The sequence below is a fragment of the Morus notabilis genome, unplaced genomic scaffold (assembly GCF_000414095.1).
Source record: "Morus notabilis unplaced genomic scaffold, ASM41409v2 Scaffold1296, whole genome shotgun sequence".
In the NCBI taxonomy this organism is placed as follows: Eukaryota; Viridiplantae; Streptophyta; class Magnoliopsida; order Rosales; family Moraceae; genus Morus; species Morus notabilis.
Genome location: NW_010367016.1, coordinates 226,561 through 246,376, shown reverse-complemented (window position 1 = coordinate 246,376; position 19,816 = coordinate 226,561). Strand labels below are relative to the sequence as shown.

The 19,816-nt window shown below is 35.3% G+C and overlaps 3 protein-coding genes and 1 long non-coding RNA gene across 6 annotated transcripts; 1 reads left to right on the top strand and 3 right to left on the bottom strand.

Annotated features, from left to right (window-relative positions):
* Positions 1-1,401: 1,401 nt before the first annotated feature.
* On the bottom strand, positions 1,402-7,751 carry LOC21392607. 2 transcript variants are annotated; one of them, XM_024174470.1, is made up of 17 exons: positions 7,312-7,751; positions 6,500-6,694; positions 6,272-6,346; positions 5,996-6,163; positions 5,748-5,911; positions 5,527-5,632; positions 5,160-5,272; positions 4,838-4,964; positions 4,533-4,721; positions 4,066-4,152; positions 3,725-3,879; positions 3,309-3,428; positions 2,464-2,689; positions 2,258-2,317; positions 2,006-2,179; positions 1,812-1,921; positions 1,402-1,688 (listed from the first exon to the last, which is right to left on the bottom strand). In XM_024174470.1, exons 1-17 carry the CDS (start codon positions 7,525-7,527, stop codon positions 1,523-1,525), a joined length of 2,451 nt encoding a protein of 816 aa, XP_024030238.1. In that variant the 5' UTR covers positions 7,528-7,751; the 3' UTR covers positions 1,402-1,522. The 2 variants fall into 2 exon arrangements, with proteins under 2 accessions (XP_024030238.1, XP_024030239.1); XM_024174471.1 differs by lacking the exon at positions 5,160-5,272 and having other exon boundaries at positions 5,414-5,632.
* Positions 7,752-7,759: 8 nt separating this feature from the next.
* LOC21392606 (protein NUCLEAR FUSION DEFECTIVE 6, chloroplastic/mitochondrial) lies at positions 7,760-9,818 on the top strand. 2 transcript variants are annotated; one of them, XM_010111680.2, is made up of 3 exons: positions 7,760-8,131; positions 8,632-8,750; positions 9,563-9,818. In XM_010111680.2, exons 1-3 carry the CDS (start codon positions 7,974-7,976, stop codon positions 9,580-9,582), a joined length of 297 nt encoding a protein of 98 aa, XP_010109982.1. In that variant the 5' UTR covers positions 7,760-7,973; the 3' UTR covers positions 9,583-9,818. The 2 variants fall into 2 exon arrangements, with proteins under 2 accessions (XP_010109982.1, XP_024030245.1); XM_024174477.1 differs by lacking the exon at positions 9,563-9,818 and adding an exon at positions 9,320-9,457.
* A 2,530-nt stretch (positions 9,819-12,348) lies between these two features.
* Positions 12,349-13,672, bottom strand: LOC21392605 (putative ubiquitin-conjugating enzyme E2 38). Its single transcript, XM_010111679.2, has one exon. It carries the CDS (start codon positions 13,487-13,489, stop codon positions 12,446-12,448), a length of 1,044 nt encoding a protein of 347 aa, XP_010109981.1. The 5' UTR covers positions 13,490-13,672; the 3' UTR covers positions 12,349-12,445.
* Positions 13,673-16,393: 2,721 nt separating this feature from the next.
* LOC112094185 lies at positions 16,394-18,373 on the bottom strand. Its single transcript, XR_002903405.1, has 3 exons — positions 18,330-18,373; positions 17,461-17,603; positions 16,394-16,889 (listed from the first exon to the last, which is right to left on the bottom strand). It is a non-coding gene; the product is annotated as an uncharacterized LOC112094185 (long non-coding RNA).
* Between the last annotated feature and the right edge of the window lie 1,443 nt (positions 18,374-19,816).

Below are 19,816 nucleotides of genomic sequence, written 5' to 3'. Positions count from 1 at the left end.
TATTTTTGAAGATTTTTTATTGCAACAAAATTTGAATTTTAAATTTGAATATGAATGGGGTTTAATTGTATGTGAATGTGAATCAAGGCCAATTTTAAGTATGATTAAGATGAAAGTTTTGAAGAAGAACCCGGAGTTATAGTCACAAATTTCTAATTATATATGAAGTATAAATTCTTACCCCAAAGAAGCATAAAAGTAAAAAAGAAATTTTGTTAACTTATTCATGAGAAAAAAAAACGCTCGAATGGACCCAGTGCTAGGTTGTGGTTCGTAATTTAATATCCAAATCGAAGGACATACAAACATAGAAGAGAATTTTCAACCAATAAGACCAACAACAAAAAAAAGAAGAAAAAAAGTCCCGAGTTTCTATTTAATTTCCCCTAAAAGGGTAATACTAATTTATTTCCATGGAAGAGAAATAGCAGCAACATAGCTAATAAAATATTGTTAACAAGAAATTTATTATTATGAACAGTAACTGTCCATCTCAGTTAAGTCAGTTAAAGTTGTAAGTCAGTGAAAGTTATTACTCATGTTAGACTTTTATTATGAAAGTTATTTTTTTAAAATTTTACATTTTCTTAATTTTCATAACATTTATATATGATCATCCAAAGTTCAAACACCTCATTTTTTGCACTTTTATGGTTGAACCAATAGAGAGCCAACCTAGGCTTAAGCAGCCAAAAATGAAGAAAACCCACGCGTATTATTACTCGCGATTCCAACATGAGAGCTCGTATAAATGAAATTTGAAAATTCTACTCATTGGTCTTTCAAGTAGAATTTGTATATGGACCAACAAAAGAAAAAGACTGCTCAAAATTGTTTGAATATGTAGTACTCGTGTTCTATTTAGAAAATATATGACAATTCATATAGCGACATAACGACATGATTCGAAATCCATACAAAATTATCGAGTTTAAATTTATTATAAATGGATTTAAGTAATAATCGCATTGACACGATTAACATGATTAATAAATGAGTTGAATTAGAGTTGACCTCCTAACACGAAGTGACACGAATTGACACGATTAACTATATGTGTCATATATAATTTAATAGTATGTAATATAACATAAAAGTTTACGTGAAATATTAAATACAAATAATGTGATTTTAATAATTATAAGTAAAATTCATTTATTTTTCTTTAAAAAAAGATAAATTGACCAATAAACATATTAAACATGTCTTAACTGTGTTAAATAAATCATTATTATATTAATTATTTATTTAATTTATTAATTTAAACGGCTTATACATGTTGACATGATTAACACGATTAATAAATAAATCAGGTTTGAGTTAATATTTTTGACACGTTTAATAAACATGTCGTGTTTGAATTGATATTTTCTGACACGATTAATAAACATGTTGACACGAATACGACCCACTGACACGAATTGCCACCCTTACTAAATTCTATTATGTTGACGTAGTTTTCCTTCTACATTCTTCTACAAAGAGAGGCATGTAACCCTCAAAACAATTAATTTTTTTTATGTCAGCGCACAGGAGATGAAAAGAAAATGACAACAAAATACACTACGAATCCGGCTATAAGAATCCCTCCATAGATGTAAGCTTGAGAAGACTGCACTGGGTATTTGTACTCGATTTCGCAACACCTCATGTTTTCCCTTTCGTTAAACAATACATGTTCTACATACCTGCATTTTTCCACAATATTTCAAGAATTATTACCACAGAAAAGACGACGAAACACAGGAGAGAGATTACAACAAGGAGCTGCATTGAAATGTTACGCAGAACTTAGAAGTCTTGCGACTTACTGCTGCGTAAATAAGGAGCTTTGGAAGATTTCTGAGCTGTTCAAATGTGCATCTTGTAAGCGATGGTCGTACAACAGTGAAGACAAATCTACTAGCTGTTCCTCAAGATTCTGTTACGCAAGAAGTTGTATGATATAGCCTTCAAGAGTGTCGATAGTGTAACACAATATATACTGCAATTAGGAATAACTTACGTCCAAGTATTTCTCCAATCGTTCAACTAATTCATGCGGAAAAGGTTCCGGCAAGTGAGTGGTCTTTTTGTAAAACTTCTCCAACCACAGCTTGGCTGTTGTTTTGTTTTTGTTTCCCTTCACCGGTTCACCAAGCGGGGTTTTCAGATACTCTGCTGCGAAGTTTTGTACAGTCTGCAACGATATGCAGGACACCATGAGCATGGGTAACAAAACATACAAATAGTAAATCGCAAAAGGAAAGACATTCACCTCTGATGTATCACGAATTCTGCGAAGTGCGGAATCCACACGCGCATATATAGTGTTCCTCTATCAACCAAAATAGAAGTGATGTCAGCTAACATGATCCAACAGAATATTGTGCACTAAATTTTATATAGGAAGTAATGTTGTAATAATGTCAAGTTCAAAATTTTAAAGGTCATGCAGAAATTTCGCATTGGGAGATGGCTTACCAATGCAACATCTTGAAGCATTTGACTAACTTGAGTAGTGTTAGAAAATGGTCCAAATGGATGACAACCAGCTGCCCAGAGCCAATTCACAACTGGCCTTTCATGCACATGAGAAGCCTTCTCATACGGTGCGCTCAATCCTCCCACAGCGGAAGCTAGTCCAGCTAATATATGGCGCTGAGCCTGTGATGGAAAGGCATACCTTCTCTCTGTTTCTGAAACATAGCTGTGAGAAAAAGACATGCACAAGACATTAAAGAAAGGACTTTGATGCAGCAGACAGTACCCTTTTTGTTCTTTTGAAAAAAAAAAAAAAAGCATTGGGGACCCAAGATCAAAAGGTGTAATGATAATAGAAGTAAAAAAATGCTAGAAGAAATTAAAAAGTGACAGTGAAGTACAAGAAAGTAGTGCCGTGTATTTGAACTCTACTATAAACTTCAGCAGCATCATAACGTGTAAACTCAAATGATAACTTCACAGAAGATTGATGTTTCAATTTCAGTCAATTTCTTTGAACTCTACTTAGAAATCAGTGTATGAAGAGGGCGAACAATAAGAACACGGCTTATGATGACTGCCATTGCCAAAATGAAGGGTGCCAAGAAGAAAAGGGGTAAATGGATATGGCCGAGCAAGGTGAATCCACGGTGCACCGTAACCAATCTTAAGAAGGGTGCACCAATACCAAAAAGTAAGAACTTTTATTTTGATCCTTCTCCCATCCATCTAGCCCAAGAGATCTTGCAACTTGGGAACTCAAAAACAAATGACCTCTCAATGAATTGATCACAATGAAAATGAGTTACAAGCCGGAATATATGAAGTAAATCAGCATCCCTCACCTTAAAGGTATTTTTTCATTTTGATGCTCAAGTACAATGACAACATCCTTGCTAGTCCATACAAGACTTTCATCTTCCATCATAAGCTGCGGATCAACATCAGCCAGTGATAGCACAAAGCTGCCAAAAGACAAACACAATAATATTTTCATTATTCTAGACTTCCTCATGCAGATTTTTCACATAAAATTTGCAAGGATTCTTTCTGGTAATCCCTGGAAGAATTGTAATGCACTCTATATTCTGTGGTAAACAGGGAAAAAATTGTTTCTATCATGCGATATAGAGATTTGCTTCATCCTTTCAAGAACTTTTGACGCACTTTAAAAAAGTTCACCGACATGTCAGTACATTTACAAGTAAAAAAGACACTTAAATTGCACGCTCCAATGAAGGACCAGTGGGATACTACTCACACAGGAATTACTCTGGTTCCATAGGTCCGATATAAACTTCCCTCTTTCTTTACTGTTTTCTTTTTCTTCTTGCCAAGTTTTGAGTCATATGTAGCCCAAAGAGGCTTATGCTTTAAAATGGAATCACTACTACCGTCAGTATCATCCATCCAATCCTGGGAACATGAAAAACATATTAGGGCAATAAAGACAAGAAGAGAAATAAATGCTTTACAAAATAACTCCAAAATGTTTCAAAAGCTCAGAAATGACATTAAAGAGAGAATATTATTTCCTGCCTGGCTTCCTGACATTTTATGGGATGCTGTAGTGGTCTATGACAATATGATCTCTGTAATTACCTGGCGGAGAAAAAATTTATTTGAAAGGGAAGGGTCAGCCATCTCAAGCAAACCAGCAGCAAGTAAATCGGTGGAACGTTCCATTTCCTACAATTCACATTTCAGAGGAAATAAATACAAAATAACACGTATAAAAAATTCAGTCGTGAATGCAAATCTGCTTGAGAATGTCAATATTTTAAACCTGTGTACTCAGTGTGATCATGAAATACCAATTTATTAGAATTCATCCGTTAACTAAACTGAGATATACTGAGAGAAATAAAATATTGTCGCTGTGACAGTTCTACCCAATAAAGATGTTCAAAGGTTGCCGAAGTGAACACAAATAGATGATAAACAAGAATTGTTTCACCAATTAGTAAAAAATTCTAGAGAAACTAGTTAGTAATTTAATGCAAAATGATGGTAGATATTTTTCTTTTCTTTTCTTAAGAGGAAACTTGAGTCGGAAAGAAAGTACCCACTTCCTTAAGAAGAGCACCGTCTAGATATGTCTTGGTATGGACATGGAAACGACCATCCTTCTTGGTTTCTTGGAGGGAATGGCCTCGCATGGCTGTTGCAACAGCAATAGCCAGCTTCTCATGGCGATGTAACAAATGTGAACCCCCAATAAGAACTACTTCTTCACCATCATGAACCATCTTCTTTACCTGAATGGGATAGATCAATATCATATTAAGGAATTGTTTCCATTATTCAGTACATTCTGCATTGATTCATAGTATGCAAAGGACAGAGAATTCAGTTTTCTCCAAACGTATCTCACCTCTGTCTCAATTGCTTCCAGATTTATACTATAGTTGTGGCCCTTATCCATAAGGTTGTATCTATTATGATTTTGAAGGACAATTATTGGTATAAGCAGCCTTGTTGCAAGATCAACAGTTTCAAATCTGAGTTCCAGGGATAAAGACAAGATAAGAACCAACTAGTAAATCATTGTTAAGGTTTTCAATCAAATGCACGCTCGGAATCAAACTATGGCCTGATTTCAACAGTAACTTTTATGTTTTAATGAGGCAAAAGAGGTCTTCTCTTTTTTTTTTTTTTTTTTTTTTTTTCCAACCATGAAATAGACCAGCAAATACCTAGCATCCGGAGCAATAACATGCTCCACCGTTGTGGATATCAAAGAGGCAAGTTGACCAGTGAAGGTATCATGAGTAATATGATCGGTAATCATAGCTAGACCAGTTGAAACCATCACATTCTGTAAACGTGGGAGTGTCCTAGGACTCACACTACCCTCTAATTTTTTTTTTTTTAAAGGGGCAAAAGGGTTTTTTTTTTTTTTTTTTTTTTTTTTTTTTTTTTTCCAACCATGAAATAGACCAGCAAATACCTAGCATCCGGAGCAATAACATGCTCCACCGTTGTGGATATCAAAGAGGCAAGTTGACCAGTGAAGGTATCATGAGTAATATGATCGGTAATCATAGCTAGACCAGTTGAAACCATCACATTCTGTAAACGTGGGAGTGTCCTAGGACTCACACTACCCTCTTCAGTTTCAATCTTTCCATACGTGCACGGGCCTGCTGAGAGATCAATCACAACAAATCTAAACAATGTGGACACCAAGTTAGGTCCAACACACAAAGACCAAAAGCAAGATTTTATCCAACAGATTAAAAACTATGAAGCGTGAGTCAAATATATATTTTTATGAACAATACCTGCCAGAGCCTAGCCATACTTGAGTTGCTCCACCTCCATTATATCGGTAGCGATAGATATAGCCTCCTTCTTGTCCTTTCTTGTCTTCCTCGGTTAGCTGGGAAACTTTTCCGTACATGAAGTCGTCGAGATCAGTGTCATTTTTCCTAGGATCCATCCTTACCTGAAGAAGATGGAGACAGCGAAGGGGTCAGCCATAATATTTCCTTTTTCTTTTCTTCACAAAGCCATAAAATCCAGATGATACCTTATCGAAATTGACAATAAATATTGCATTAGGCACGGGTCTGTCCATCTCTTCTGCTGACGAGGCCATACTATCCATGTCAAATATGTAGGAATATAACCTCTGAAATACTGGCTCTACAGCTGTTGCCTCAACTTCAAACAAAGGCACCTCTCTTCCAAAACCAGCCTAAACAATTTACACATAGTTTCAAACATATTTAAAACAACAATACCAGCGACTTCCTCAAATATAACCAAACAGAAACTGCCATAGTGAAACGAATATTCCAATTACCTCTCTTGCTGTCCCTGTCGAAACCATATTATCTTTCAGTGCCTTCTCTAGAGCTATCAGCTCTGGCTGCCCAGCCTGTAGTATTGACAACCAATAGTGCCAAACAATAAGTTTAACAAGAAAACTAAGCATAAACACATATAATGCTTGTTAGGGGAAAAAACAAAGTCAAACAAGAAAATTAAGCATTGAACATATATAATACTTGGTTGATTCTGTTAAGCTTACAGGAAATGCGTTAAAGACGATATGATGCTCGATATCAAGAAGCTCGCCTGTCTCGAAACAAGAGGGCCTGTGTGATGGAAAGCTGACTCTCAAGAACTCTTCCAATTTGTGCGCATCTAAAGAGTATCTATAACCACCGTCGTCATTGAAACCGATGAGAACTACATTTACTTCAAGCGGAACTTGGAATGGTACCTGCGTAGACATTGAATTTGTATACGCATTATGGAATTGAATCCTACCACCTCTATACGAACATTGATCCATTAAAATTGTCAACTTGTATATAATTTATTATAATGATTTGCTATAATAGTAAAATCTCTCTTGCGCCAAAAACCGAAAGTTCAATACTTCCCTAATTTTTTCTGTATTTCCTTACTCTTTTTCCATCGGGTTTCCCGGGGCCTTGGCATTGAATCTTATCACCTGTAATATGATATTGATGGTAGCTAGAATGTCTCCGACACAAAAATAAGATGTCCAAAACCAAAAATTCCTATCTTGTTCTGTGATTCCCCATTCTTTTCTTTCTGGTTTCTCGTTAGCCAAACGGGCTCGACTAATATCCTATCACCTCTATTAGAACACTGACGAGTATCCATAAATATTGAACAATCAAAATTCTCAATCTGCATCAATTCATCATAATTACTATTAGCTAGCATACCTCGACACTAAGACCTAAAGTCCAAAGCTTCAAATTCATATCTTGTTCTGTGTTTTCTTAATCATATTCTTTGGTTTCTCGGTAGCCAAACGGAAGCTAAATTCGAACAGAAAACCGAAAAAGGATTAATTTTATTTCTTACCTCAGCTCGAGAATGCAACATTCGACGGACATCGGATCGAATGCTGTCTCGGACGTCGTGGAAGGCGCTGTGGTGCCACTGCGGGTGTCCCGGATCTCTCCTGAACGCCTGAGGCGATTTCGATTCCGATACGAACGCAAGCAAGCTCAGCGCCAGAACCAAGCCGCACATCGCCGCCGGAAACGACGACGACCTTAACTTCAATTTCGCCGCCATGGCTGAAGTAGCTTTAGAGCTCTGTGGATTGGATTGGCTCGGAAAAGGCGATTTTCAGGCCAAGACTACGATTGTATGTTATCAAAAAGCAAGTTTGGAAGAAATGGCCTCTGGAATTTTCATGGCGAGATTGACATTTGAGAAACCAGTCAGAATTGATCGGAGCTAATTTTCACTGTCAGTCATCGACTGAGGAAATGCTAAAATCCAGCTTTCTCAAATTAACCCCGGAACTTACAAATAAACGCTGGATTTGCCTTTCATTGGACATTTTCCAGCCCATTGGGCTTGAGCAAGGAAGTCGTTCGGGCCCAGCCCAATAGGCAAATGCAATTGAACCGAAATGGCGTCGTTGCCGTATCGCGAAAAAGGAAAAACCCTTTCAGCTTCTTCAGGGTTTGAATCGGAATCTCCAAAAACTCGAAGGAAGCAGAAGTGAGCCTCCCATGGCGTCCTCGAGAGTTCTGTCTAGATTATCGTCCCGATTAAAGCCCTTCGCTTGCAATTCCAACAAGAGATCTTTAGCTTCCGAGTTCTCTTCACTCAAATCAGCTTCTTTCTCTGAGGCTTCTCTTCTTACTGGTCGGTTTCGTCGCACTTCAAGGTTAAATTTTTCCGCTTTCTCATTTCCTGCTCTTTATCTGTTCTTCATTTTCTGCGAAACTGAAAAAATTCATCAACTTTCGAAGATTGTATTCTACCGAATTGGAAAAGAGTTTCTTTTCATTTTGTTGCACTGGAGTGGAAAAAAAAATCTCTTTTCTTTGTGTTTATTATATGATAAATTGACTTGTAGTGTTTTTATTTTTTTATTATTTTTTTTAACCATTCGGTGTGGTGAAATTAACAAATTGTGTATCTGACCACATTGGACTTATAAAGATTGTATCTTTATTTGTCTGTATTTCAGCGAGTACCCAAATTGGAAAATTTATCCTTTACGAATCAAACTAATAAACTGTGTGTGTATTATGTGGTGTGTGTTTGATGTGTGGTTTTATTTGTGTTTATTGATACGATTAACTTCATTTTTAATTTTTTTATATGATTAACTTTAATAATTGTACTTGTTTGTTGTTGGGTTTATTGGATGAAAATGGTCAGATTACCATTGCAATTGAGCAGTGTTGAGTCGATGATGCCGTTACACAGCGCAGTGGCTTCAGCAAGATTAATATCGAGCTTGTCCATTGAATCTCAGCACTGGGGATTGGTTCCTCAAGGTTTGTTCCTTTTGTTTTTATGCCTCTTTTTTTTTTTTTTTTTTAACTAGCAACTTGTTTGTTGATTTCTTAGCTGAATGATGATGAGCGTATGCTTGAGCTAACCTTTTGTCTAATATAAGCTAACTAATAAAACACGTTTAGTTTTTAAGTCTAAAGTCCCGTTGGTTTCGCTGATTCTAATTTAGAACTTGAGTTATGATTTGAACTAATGAAACGAACTAAATGTTGGGATTTTTGGATATTCATGGTGAGAGTTGGCTGACAATTATTTCTTTAGTTGTTTTTGTAATGAGCTTGTAGTTAAAGTTGATGGTGCTTTGTTGTTTTAAAATCCTTGGGGTTTCATAAGCATATTTTATTGAGGAAACAATGCAAAAGATTTAGGAAAATCATGAAACAGGGAGACGAGAGGACAAACTAGAACAGAAGTGACCTTATTGATTAGTTTTAAGTTTTTAGTCATTAGTTAAAATAATAATAGAGACAAAAAAGAAAAGTTCTAGACAATAGAAGGGGGAGAGTATTGGATAAAAAAGTTGAGCTTCTGAATTATTGGAAAACTGTAGGTGGTGGAACTTGAGGAGCAAAATGATATGTAAATTTATTCTCCTAAAGGCGCTTGAATGTTTTGTCACAAATCCCATTATTTGCTTCTTTTATGGCCAAAATGGAAGAGGACTACAATTTGTTCTCCTCACACACACACTCACACAACTTCTTCTTAAGTTGATTTTATCTCTCTCAATCAAATCATTGAGTTTCATGTTGAATTAAGTTGTTGTAATGCATTTATTTTGATTATATTTCAGGAATTTCAATGCCTTTATGACAGTCTTCCTATGCCTAGAGTTGTCTCTATTTGATGGCTTTGTAGTGTTAACATAGACATTTTGTTTTAAAGTGCCTTCGGAGTTTGGAGGCTAGAGAATTAAATGGTTTTATCAGGAATCTGTATCTGTTTTCTTCATTTCCTTTCCTCAAATTCTCTTTTTAGAGATGCTAAGAAAAGTTTTGCGTAATCCAAAACAAAATACACATTATCATTGATAAAAGTGCCCAACAATAATGCACCTTTTAGCTTCAGTTTCTTTCCATTGGCTCGATACTTTAAGCACTTTTAGGCCTCGATCACTTCGCAGATTCGAGTTTTCAATTCAAGTTGAGATGTGACATTTTCTAAGAGCTTTTTACTGTAGCAGAAAAAGTTAGATGTGACATTTTTTGAGAGTTTTTTACTGTAGAAACCTAAAACTGAAAACTCGAATTGGTGAAATAAACGAGGCCTTAGATACTTGTTTTTGACATTTCTACCTGTCAAACTGTGAACGCAGAGAAACTGTGAACGCAGAGAGTGATAAAAAGAGTGATACTAATATTTTTCTTCTATTTAGTTAACAATTTTCCATATTCTCCAATGTCGTAGAATTCCGCTTGGTCATTACTGATTAGGAGTTCTTCCTAAGACAAAAGGGTATTATGAATTATAAATCTGCCTCTAGGAGGCAAGCTAGTTACTAATTTTCTCCATAAACAACAGAGTGAATCCCCTTAAAATATCTTTTTGATACCCTAAAGTTGATTTGTGAAATATGTAATGTCTAAAATACCCTTATTAATTAAATAGAAATTAATATATTTTTTTAAAATATTTAAAATATTTTAAAACATTAAAACATTTAAAAGAAAATAAAAAATAAAAAAAGTTTATGATTTTTTTTCTTGATTTATTAGTTTTTGGTTAACTAAATAGAAGTGTACTAAGGTTATTTTACGTCTAAAAATTAGTTTTAAGGTACTAAGAAGTGTACTAAGTTCATGATTTTTGTAAATGTCGAGGTATTATTTTAATATTATCAAAAATATGAGATCAAGCACATGTTTTGCTATAATTCAGATATCAAAATAATTTTACCCTCTACTAATGTTCTTGGTAGATTACTATCACATAACAACTATAGTGAACGAAAAGCAAAAATAAATCCCATAATTCTTCTACCATCCCAAAATTACCCTTAACCCCATAAAAGGGACTGAATTCTCAGAACCACGAATTTCTCAACGACTTCTATTCCATCAGACGAGCACATACCAATTGTGATTTTTTCACACTTAAAAGAAAATGATTTAGGACTCGTTTAGTTCGCTGATGTTAATTTTTAATTCGAGTTGAGATGTGACTGTTTTTTAAAATTTTTTTACTGTAGTAAAAAAGTGAGATGTGATTGTTTTTAAGAGTTTTTTATTATAATAAAATTTAAATTTTAAACTTAAATCGGTAAAATAAATAGGGTCTTAATCCATACTAAAACTGAGACAATTAGATCTCATGTGAACTTTTCATTACAAAGTAGATTACGGGCAATAATTTTAATCTTTAACATATATAAAAGACCCAAAGAAGAGGCCCGTCGTTTCGTCCCCATGTGGTACGAAACCTTTTTTTTTTATTAGGGAGAGGAGACGAAACTTTTCGTCATTTTTTTTGGTCGCGCTCTCTCACCCGCTCCCTCTCTCTCTCTCTCTCCTTTTCTCAAAAAAAATTTTCGTTTTTTTTATTTTTATTTATTTTTATTTTTATTTATTTTTATTTTTTTATTCTCGCTATCCCTCCCCATAGTTCTTTTTTTTATTTTAGTGCAGTGCAGTAGTGCACTATTATTATTTTTTTATTGTCTTTTTTCTTCTTCTATAGTTTCTTTACTTTTCTTCTTTCATTTTTAAAGTTTTTCTATTTTTCTCTATTAGTCACTCATTTTTTGTTTTTTCTCTTACTCTTATATAATCATTATTTTTTCACACTATATATATATATATTTTTATTTTTTTATTACTTCAAATGTGACGCTCATAAATATTTTTCTCTAATTATTTTGGTGAAATAATTTTTTGTGACTTTTATTTAATTTTTTGTGACTTTTATTTTTATTTTCTCTCCATCTTTTTCTAGCTTATATCATTTTTTTCCTTCTTTCTTCAAATGTGATTCTCATAAATATTTATTTTCTTAATTGTCCTCTTAAAGTAATTTTTTTCCTCATATATGTTTTTTTTTTCATGAAACCAACTCAAATTTATTACTACATTCCTAATAAATATCTTCAATATATATATATATATATATATAACAATCCTTTTTAAAGGAAAATAATCCATTTTTCTACGGCTCTCCTCTTTTTTTTCCCCGACCTTTTTGTCTTTTATTTTAATTTTTTGTCTTCGCTTCTTTTCTGTTTACATCTTTTGGTTTTCATCTTTTTTCTCCTCACTTTTATACTACTTTTTTTTTTGTTGCTTTCAACTCTCTAATATCTCCACTTTGTTAATTGTTTTTACTGTTTATAATTTGACTTTGCTCATGAGATTATATTTGTTGATTTCCCTCTTTTTACTGGCTTTCTGCATTGTAGACCAATTATAAATTGGAAAAAGTTTCATAACATTAATACGAATTATGAAACCATAAGTCATATAACATCAGTGGTTAAACTATGTGCCATAACAATTGATTATTCCAAAAAAAAAAAAAAAAAAAAAAAAAAACTATGTACCTTAACGATGACTTAAAAAAAAAAAAAAAAAAAAAAAAAGAATCCAAACTTTCCACGTCAGAAACCCCATAAGCCTTGTTCTAAATTCCCTAAACTACCCCCAACAAAAAGACTGAAATCTCAAATAAACCCCCACCACCAGTATCAATCAAACCATGTTATTACTGGAATCTCCTTCTCCTTCGCCTTCTTCTTCAACCTCAACACCTTCTTCATCTTCTCAACAAACCTCTTCACAATCCCATTAACATTATCATTCTTATTATTGCTCTTCTCTCTTTCAGACGTCGTCGTTTCGTCCTCCAAAACCAAAAACTCTCCAAACCCCTCCACCGGAATCCCCCTCTCTACAAACGCCTTCCACATCAGCTTATACACCATCTTCAACTCCTCCCGAAACTTCCTCGCCACGTCAGCATCCTTTTTCTTCTTCTTCGTCTTCTTCTCCAACGACGCCGTTTCGTCCCAATTACAACACCCCTCACGATACTCCCCGACCGTCACGCGCTCCTCCGCGTACGCCCTACACGCGCCGAGCACCGTCGCCGCCCGTTCCCGGCGGAAGTGCTCCACCACGAGCTCCTCGAAATCCCTCGGCGGATTCCGCAGCGTGTGCGCCGTCGTCTTGCACGTCAGGAGAAACGCGTTCTCGTTGTATGCCCTAGATTGCTTCTCCCAATTCCCGATTATCCCCGCCCCGGGCTCGTTGAAATAGGGCTTCGAATTCAGCACCAGAGCCTGGATTGAGACCAGAACTTGCAGAATCGTCGACTCCTTAGGGTTCCACATCTCGGACTTCTTCCCGGTCCAGGTGTTGAGCAGACTGAGGCAGACCTTGCCGCAGGCGTAGAGGTTGGGGTTGATGCGGTGGCCGTGGGAGTGGTAGTGGAGGACGGGAGGGCGGTTGGGGTAGTCGGCGGGGAAGGAGAGGTCGAAGAAGAAGAGGGCGTCGTGGTAGGGAGTGCCGGCGGCGCCGATTATGGCGGCGCGGAGGAGGTCAATTTGTCGCTCGTGGACGCGGACGAAGATGGTGTCCGGGAGGTGTTTTTCCAGGATCCGCCATTCGTGCATGATCTTCTTGTGGAGGTCGGCGCTGGGACGGGTGGGGCCCTCGTAGAAGTGGTTGTCGATGACGCCGTTCGAAACGACGTCGAATCGCTTGAACTCGTAGGCGGAGGAGGAGGCCATTGTTGGTTGATGACGACGTTCTTTGGTTTGAGACTTGGGTTTTGTAGTGCTTTTTTGTAGTACTAGTAGTGATTGGTATAGAGAGATGACGAAGATTTTCTGTTTTAAGGGGTTTTTTTTTTTTTTTTTTTTTTTTGGGTGAATAATTGGGTATTGTTTTTGGTAAACGTGGAGGTTGATGGATAAATATTATAATTTGATGGAATTTTTGTTTTTTTGTTTTTTTGAGGGGTTGTTGGAGAATATCAAGCAGCTTTGGAATTTTTTTTTTTTTTTTTTTTGTCATTGATATTCATGAATAAAGATTTTTATTCATGTAATTATCTCTACATTCGTTTTTTTTTTTTTTTTTATATTCATGGTATTATTATTATTATTAGTATAATCAATTCTATTATTATAATATTTTTGTGTTTGGAATCTATATTTTTTTTAAAAAAAACTTTTTCAGTTGTCGTTTCTCGTTTAGATTTCAACGTGTTTATTAGGGTTGTGGTCCTTTTGAAAGAGTCCCACATTATTTAAAGAAGTAATTACATAAAATATCTATTATTAAAGTCTTAATTTTAAAAATTCAATTATTACACAATATTATAAAAATATCGATTAAGGCACATATGTTGCTGTGTACCTTTATAAGTTATTTGAAGTATGTTCCATATATAGTTAATTTTTGTTTTATGTAATCTGTTTGTTTTTTCTCATAGTATTCCACATATTTACTTTCATTTTTAGTCCTAATTAATTGTTTATAATCAAGTTTTGATTTATTTTTACAAGGCTGATTTCCCTCTCTTTTTTTTTTGTTTTTTGTTTTTTTGAATTCAACCGTGTGTTTTCAATTTCTTTAGCCGGGTTTAGTTGACTTTTATTGTTTTTGTTCATCGTTTTTTCTCTCTTCATCGTGGAAGGTATTAAGCCCAACATTTCTTCCTCTTCGTGCTTGGTATTTTGGGTTCTAATTTGATATGTTGGCATGACTTTTGCTATTCTACTCTAGCAGTCTAGCATGACTTTTTGTTTGGTAATCCACCGTTCATTCTTTTTGTTTCCTTTTTGGTTTTTTTTTTTTTTTTTTTTTAGTTATGTTGTTTGCGGCTAGTTTGTTTCGAATTTTTTTGTATATTTTATCTTCAAAATGATGTTATCATTATGATAATGAAATAACATTTTTATGAATTTATGTATTCTTGCATGTTCATTGTTTGAGACTGTTAAATAAGTACCTTAAATTAATTTTAGAAAAGTTATTATTTTGTGTTTTTGAAAATTTTATTGTTTTTTATTTTTTGAGAAATAGTTATTTTATGGCTCATTTGGATTCTATAAATAAATGCCTTGTGTAGGCTTTATGTGGTTAGAAAAGAGTGCAGAGAATGAAAAAAGAGAAAAGTGAGAAGAGAGATAAGCAACGGTGTAAGGGGTTTTGAATAGAGAGAGAAAGTAAGAAAGTTTGTTGAATGCGTGATTCTGAAACTATTAATGAATTTTTTTCTCCCTCTTCTGTGGACGTAAAAATTTTTTCGAAACCACGTAAATATTTATTTTCTCCATTTTTAATTATTTTTGTTTCTATTTATTTTTTCTTACTGTGTGGGTAGAGGTGTCAAAAGGGCCGTGTCGAGCTGGCTCGGCCCTTTCGACCCTTAGCCCATGACGGGCCTGGCACGACCCTCTACAGTAAAGGGCCAGGCTTGGGCTAGGCCTAAGGAGAGAACCTCAAGCCCAGCCCTAGCCCAGGCCCTTGTCCTTTAGGGCCAGGGCCGGGCCCTATTGAGCCGGCCTTACTAAAGGCCCAGTAGGACCTTAAACGGTCGGCCCTTTAGGGCTTGCTGGGCCGGGCTATTTTAAAATTTAACTTTTTTTATTTTTTTAATAATTTTAGATTTGATGACAAAAAAAGAAGTAATATCATATGTTTCAAAAAGATGTAAAAAACAAACAAAATGTTAATTGGGTTCGGAAAGGAAAATCAACACGTAATATATTATCAAATAAAATTAGCTCATAAAATACAAAAACTCACCATACATGGGACATACCCAAAATAAACTGTAAAGGCATACCCGATATTATACATGTCTTATTAAACACAAATAGATATTTTTATAATATTATATAATACATGTCTTATTAAACACAAGTAGATATTTGTATAATATTATATAATAGTAGACATTTTTAGATTCAAGGCTTTCATAGTTGACATTTTATATAATTACTTCTTTTTTTTTCTAATGTTTTTTAAAAAAATACAAAGCTTCATGGGCTTGGGCCCTTCATGGACCTGGGCCGTGCCTGGGCCACGAGCTTCATAGATGAGGCCTAGCTCTGGCCCTTATGTAGAGCCGGGCCGGTCTGGCTCGCAACAGTACAGGCTCAGGTTGTGCCGAATCTTGCATGGACGGCTCGGCCCAATTGACACCTCTATGCGTGGATGTAGATGTACGTTTTTCCCTAAAACAAATTTGTTTAATTGGCTCTTGTTAGCTTGTCATGACAAAAAACTATGGAATAGCTCATGAAGTAGTGAAATCGTCCATTTCACTACTCGAAGCACATTTTCACACCTTCACTTAGGCACTTGATCATAGTAATCTATGTACCAAAATGTTTAATCACTTAACAGTAATGATCCATACAATGATTAACTAAATGTTGGTTACTTTTTTAAATAGTTAGTCATTTTGTAACCATAATTAATTAAGCCACTATAAATTTACTCACTTTAGTAACTAACTGGTATCACCGAAACCTATCACAATTATTATAACCACTACACCACTAGAATCATAAGAATAAGCACATTTGTTAAAAACATCAAAATGATAAGTGTCTTAGGTATTACATTTATCACTCTCTCATTCAAGACAAAGTTGTAGAGGAAATCCTCTAAGCTTTGCTCTTTGCACTTCCACAATCAGAAGGAAAAGAGCTATTTCCCCACCACATCTTTCCATTCAGACTCTCTCAAGAACTTTCTTTTGGTATTATCCTGAAAAAGATAGAAGGCTATGTTAAAGGTTAATGATGTCTCTACTGGTGATCTATTGGACTATGAGCTCTAGTTGGGTTCTGAGCTTAGAACTTTACAGTACGTGTTAGTCCCCATCCTCTTTTATCATATTTTGTGCGTTCGAAACGAGTTGATCCTCAAGGGAGATCCGTTTGACATCATTAAAGCGGCTCTTGTATTTTTGCTGACTTTGCGGCCTTCCTCTTTTGGGTGGTTGAAGATCTACTGTGATCATGTGGCTTTTCATGTTGATATGTTCGATGGTGGCGGCTGTTGCGACCATAATTGTTTGGGCTAATTAGGATGTTGTGCCTTTGTGTGCATCTTGCTTTATTTAGCCTTGTTTCCTGCTTTTCGGCTTGTGTTTCCATTCAATGAAGTGTCCTTTCATTAAAAAAAAAAAATGATTAGTCAGTCACATACACAAAGATCAGTTGTGAAGGAGACTAGGTTACAATTTATAGTATAGGAACTAGTTTTCTTCAGCTTTCTTAAAATATGCTAAACTATCACTCTTTTCTAATGGTTTCTTTTTCAAACATTTCTCTATCTTCTGCATTTATATGGTGTAAAACTAGGGTCCGTTCAGTTCGTTGATTCGAGTTTTTAATTCGAGTTGAGATGTGATTTTATGTGAGAGTTTTTTATTATAGCAAAAAAGTTAGATGTGATTGTTTCTGAGAGCTTTTTACTGTAGTAAAACTCGAATTCTAAACTCGAATCGGCGAAATGAACGAGAATAGTTTATAAGTTCAAGCCATAGTTGAGGATAAGTACCATTTATATATGGTGCATCTGTAAACCAAGTTTTGCCTATTTTATGAGATTCCAACAGAAGAATATGAAATGAAAAGAGATATAGGAAATAAAGGCAATTAATAGCTCTAATTTTTTAGCCTGTAAAGAACTTGACCATCAAAGGCAGATAACAATAGCAAAAAAGAAAAGTAGGAACCTTTCCCAATGAAAGAGCATGACCCAGGTTCCTTTGGCACTGTTTGAATGACAAATTACTTCGGATATTGTTGAACTACTTGTAACCCAAATTCAGATGTTGTTGAATCCTGCCTATCTGTCATGCCTACCGTTATGGCTCATCTATATAATATAAACCATACTTATGAGATATTGCAAAACAATTTGACGAGGATACATACATATAGAAAATTGGTTGAGACCAAGAAAGACTACTGATATGGATCTTTAATATCTATTTTCGTCTTCCTGACTGCAAATTTACTGATTATGCATTCATAAACATTAGGAAGCAGTCATTCCTGCGACTCAAGAAAAAGAAGGATTTCCTTTGGCACAATTAAAAGATTAGCACTGCCTCGACCAAAAATACTTTGTTCAGAGAAGACTTAAGTGGCAGAGAAAACTAAAGTTTGTTTGTGTTTTCTTTCTTTCTTTCTTCCCTTCTTTTTTTTTCCCCCTTTATTTTGGCTCAAAAAGAAAACTTATATAAGTTCCCCAACATTCCTTTGGAGGAATGACTTCTACTCCAGTGATGCTAGTAGAAGTGTATGGGCATGGATTCTCATTCTAAATAGGGGAGTGCCAAAAAACTGACATAAGAATCACATTCAGATTTTGTTGACTCCTTCAGAGTTCAGCTTATCATGACTAACGTTGTCTCACAAAGCTATATATATAAATATATATATATATATATCTGATTTTCTTATGGATTATGGACCAATAAAAAACTAAAACAGAGCTAAGAGCCAAAAACTATTCTACCCCAATTTGTTCGAAAGAAGGGATTTGCAAAAAAAAAAAAAAAAAAAAAAGAAGGAAAGAAAAGATAGAAGAAATCCTCACCTTCAGGGCTCCAAAAGAAAACTTTAATTTCTGCCCTTCCTTAGCCTTCCCATCTGTCTTAGTTTGGGATAAGAAAATTACGAAATAACATAACAAGTGGGCAATGCAACAAAAATAGAGAAGTTAGTATAGTATTACCTGCAATCAGGGAGGAATGTTAGTAACTGCTCTACGGGAATTGGAGATTTTATCTCTCTTAGGATATGCTTCAAGCCAAATCATATTATTGAATTGAGCTTCCACTGAGGAATGGATAGCCGCAGTACGAAACGCTTTCCCTTTATGATCGAGCTCATTTCTTGCAAGCCAAATGGTTTCCACAAGTAAAGAAGCAGAAGGTAAGAAATCTCCGTCAAAATAGCATAATAAGTTTGGATCACCAAATAAAACCGCTTCCAGGAAAGAAGCCATGGAATCACAGAGGAGGAGGGAATCTGTGCGCAGGCCCCATCGCGACACGAACCAAAGCGGTCCAACACTCTGGCAGTAAAGAAACAGATGGCTGGCACTTTCCGAAACCAAGCCACCGAGAGGGCAAGGGGTGCCTACACGCATTTTGCAATTAACGACTTCTCGTACTGGCAAACAATCCAAAACAAGCAGCAACTATAATTTCTTGTGCCTGTGCAGTATCTTGCAACTCAATATCTTCTCACAAAATCGTTGCCTGGACGGAAAGCCCTGAAAGCTTAACAAAGGGTATATCACATTCTTTAAAAATCCACTTGGTTGCAGCTCGTTGGTGACAACATTTGACTCCCCAAACACATATTGGTCACTGATGATACCAAATTCAAATGTGTCTTGGAGACATACCAAGTGGATTCCACACTATTTATTTCGCGTTTCAATGGATCTTCAAAACTGAAGTGAAAGTACATCTCTATTACGGAATCAATAAATTGAAACACATCTGTATCCAGGTACGTGGTCAATAATACATGGCTTAAGTCATAATTGCTCCCAAAACATGTGGACTTTGACAAAAATTGGAGATGCCTTTTGACATTTCTGTTTGTTTTGAGATAGATTTCCCAATTTAAATGTACGACCTTGTTGCTATCATCATTTTCAACAACAAAGCAAAAGGCAAAACCCATGAAATTTGTACACTCTGTGGGAAGCATCATATCTATTGAATCTCCAACGTTTTGATAGCAAAACCACTCTGGATGTTCATCTCCCGGATAAGAAACAATAACTTCAAGTTGAACCACTTCCCTTTCCTGTTCCATAAACACATTAGGAATATATCAAATATCAAAACTAATTCAGTCAACTTAAAAAGAGAAAGAAGCAATATGCCTTGTAATTGAAAATGGCAGTATAAAATGTCAGAGGGAATTGGAAAATATACCTCACTCAAGCTGAATAATATAAATGATTGAATTGAGCTTGGACAGAGGAATGGATATCCGCAATATGAAACGCCTTTTCTTTATGAACGAGCTCATTCCTTGCAAGCCAAATAGCATCCATAAGTACAG

Coding starts and splice junctions, on each gene's coding strand:
- LOC21392607 (XM_024174471.1), bottom strand. CDS start 7,527: ATGGCGGCGAAATTGAAGTTAAGGTCGTCGTCGTTTCCGGCGGCGATG. Junction 6,347..6,499: donor TCGTCTTTAACGCATTTCCT/GTAAGCTTAACA, acceptor TCAATACTACAG/GCTGGGCAGCCAGAGCTGAT. Junction 4,965..5,413: donor GTTATTGCTCCGGATGCTAG/GTATTTGCTGGT, acceptor CCTGGAACTCAG/ATTTGAAACTGTTGATCTTG.
- LOC21392606 (XM_010111680.2), top strand. CDS start 7,974: ATGGCGTCCTCGAGAGTTCTGTCTAGATTATCGTCCCGATTAAAGCCC. Junction 8,132..8,631: donor CGGTTTCGTCGCACTTCAAG/GTTAAATTTTTC, acceptor GAAAATGGTCAG/ATTACCATTGCAATTGAGCA. Junction 8,751..9,562: donor CTGGGGATTGGTTCCTCAAG/GTTTGTTCCTTT, acceptor ATTATATTTCAG/GAATTTCAATGCCTTTATGA.
- LOC21392605 (XM_010111679.2), bottom strand. CDS start 13,489: ATGGCCTCCTCCTCCGCCTACGAGTTCAAGCGATTCGACGTCGTTTCG.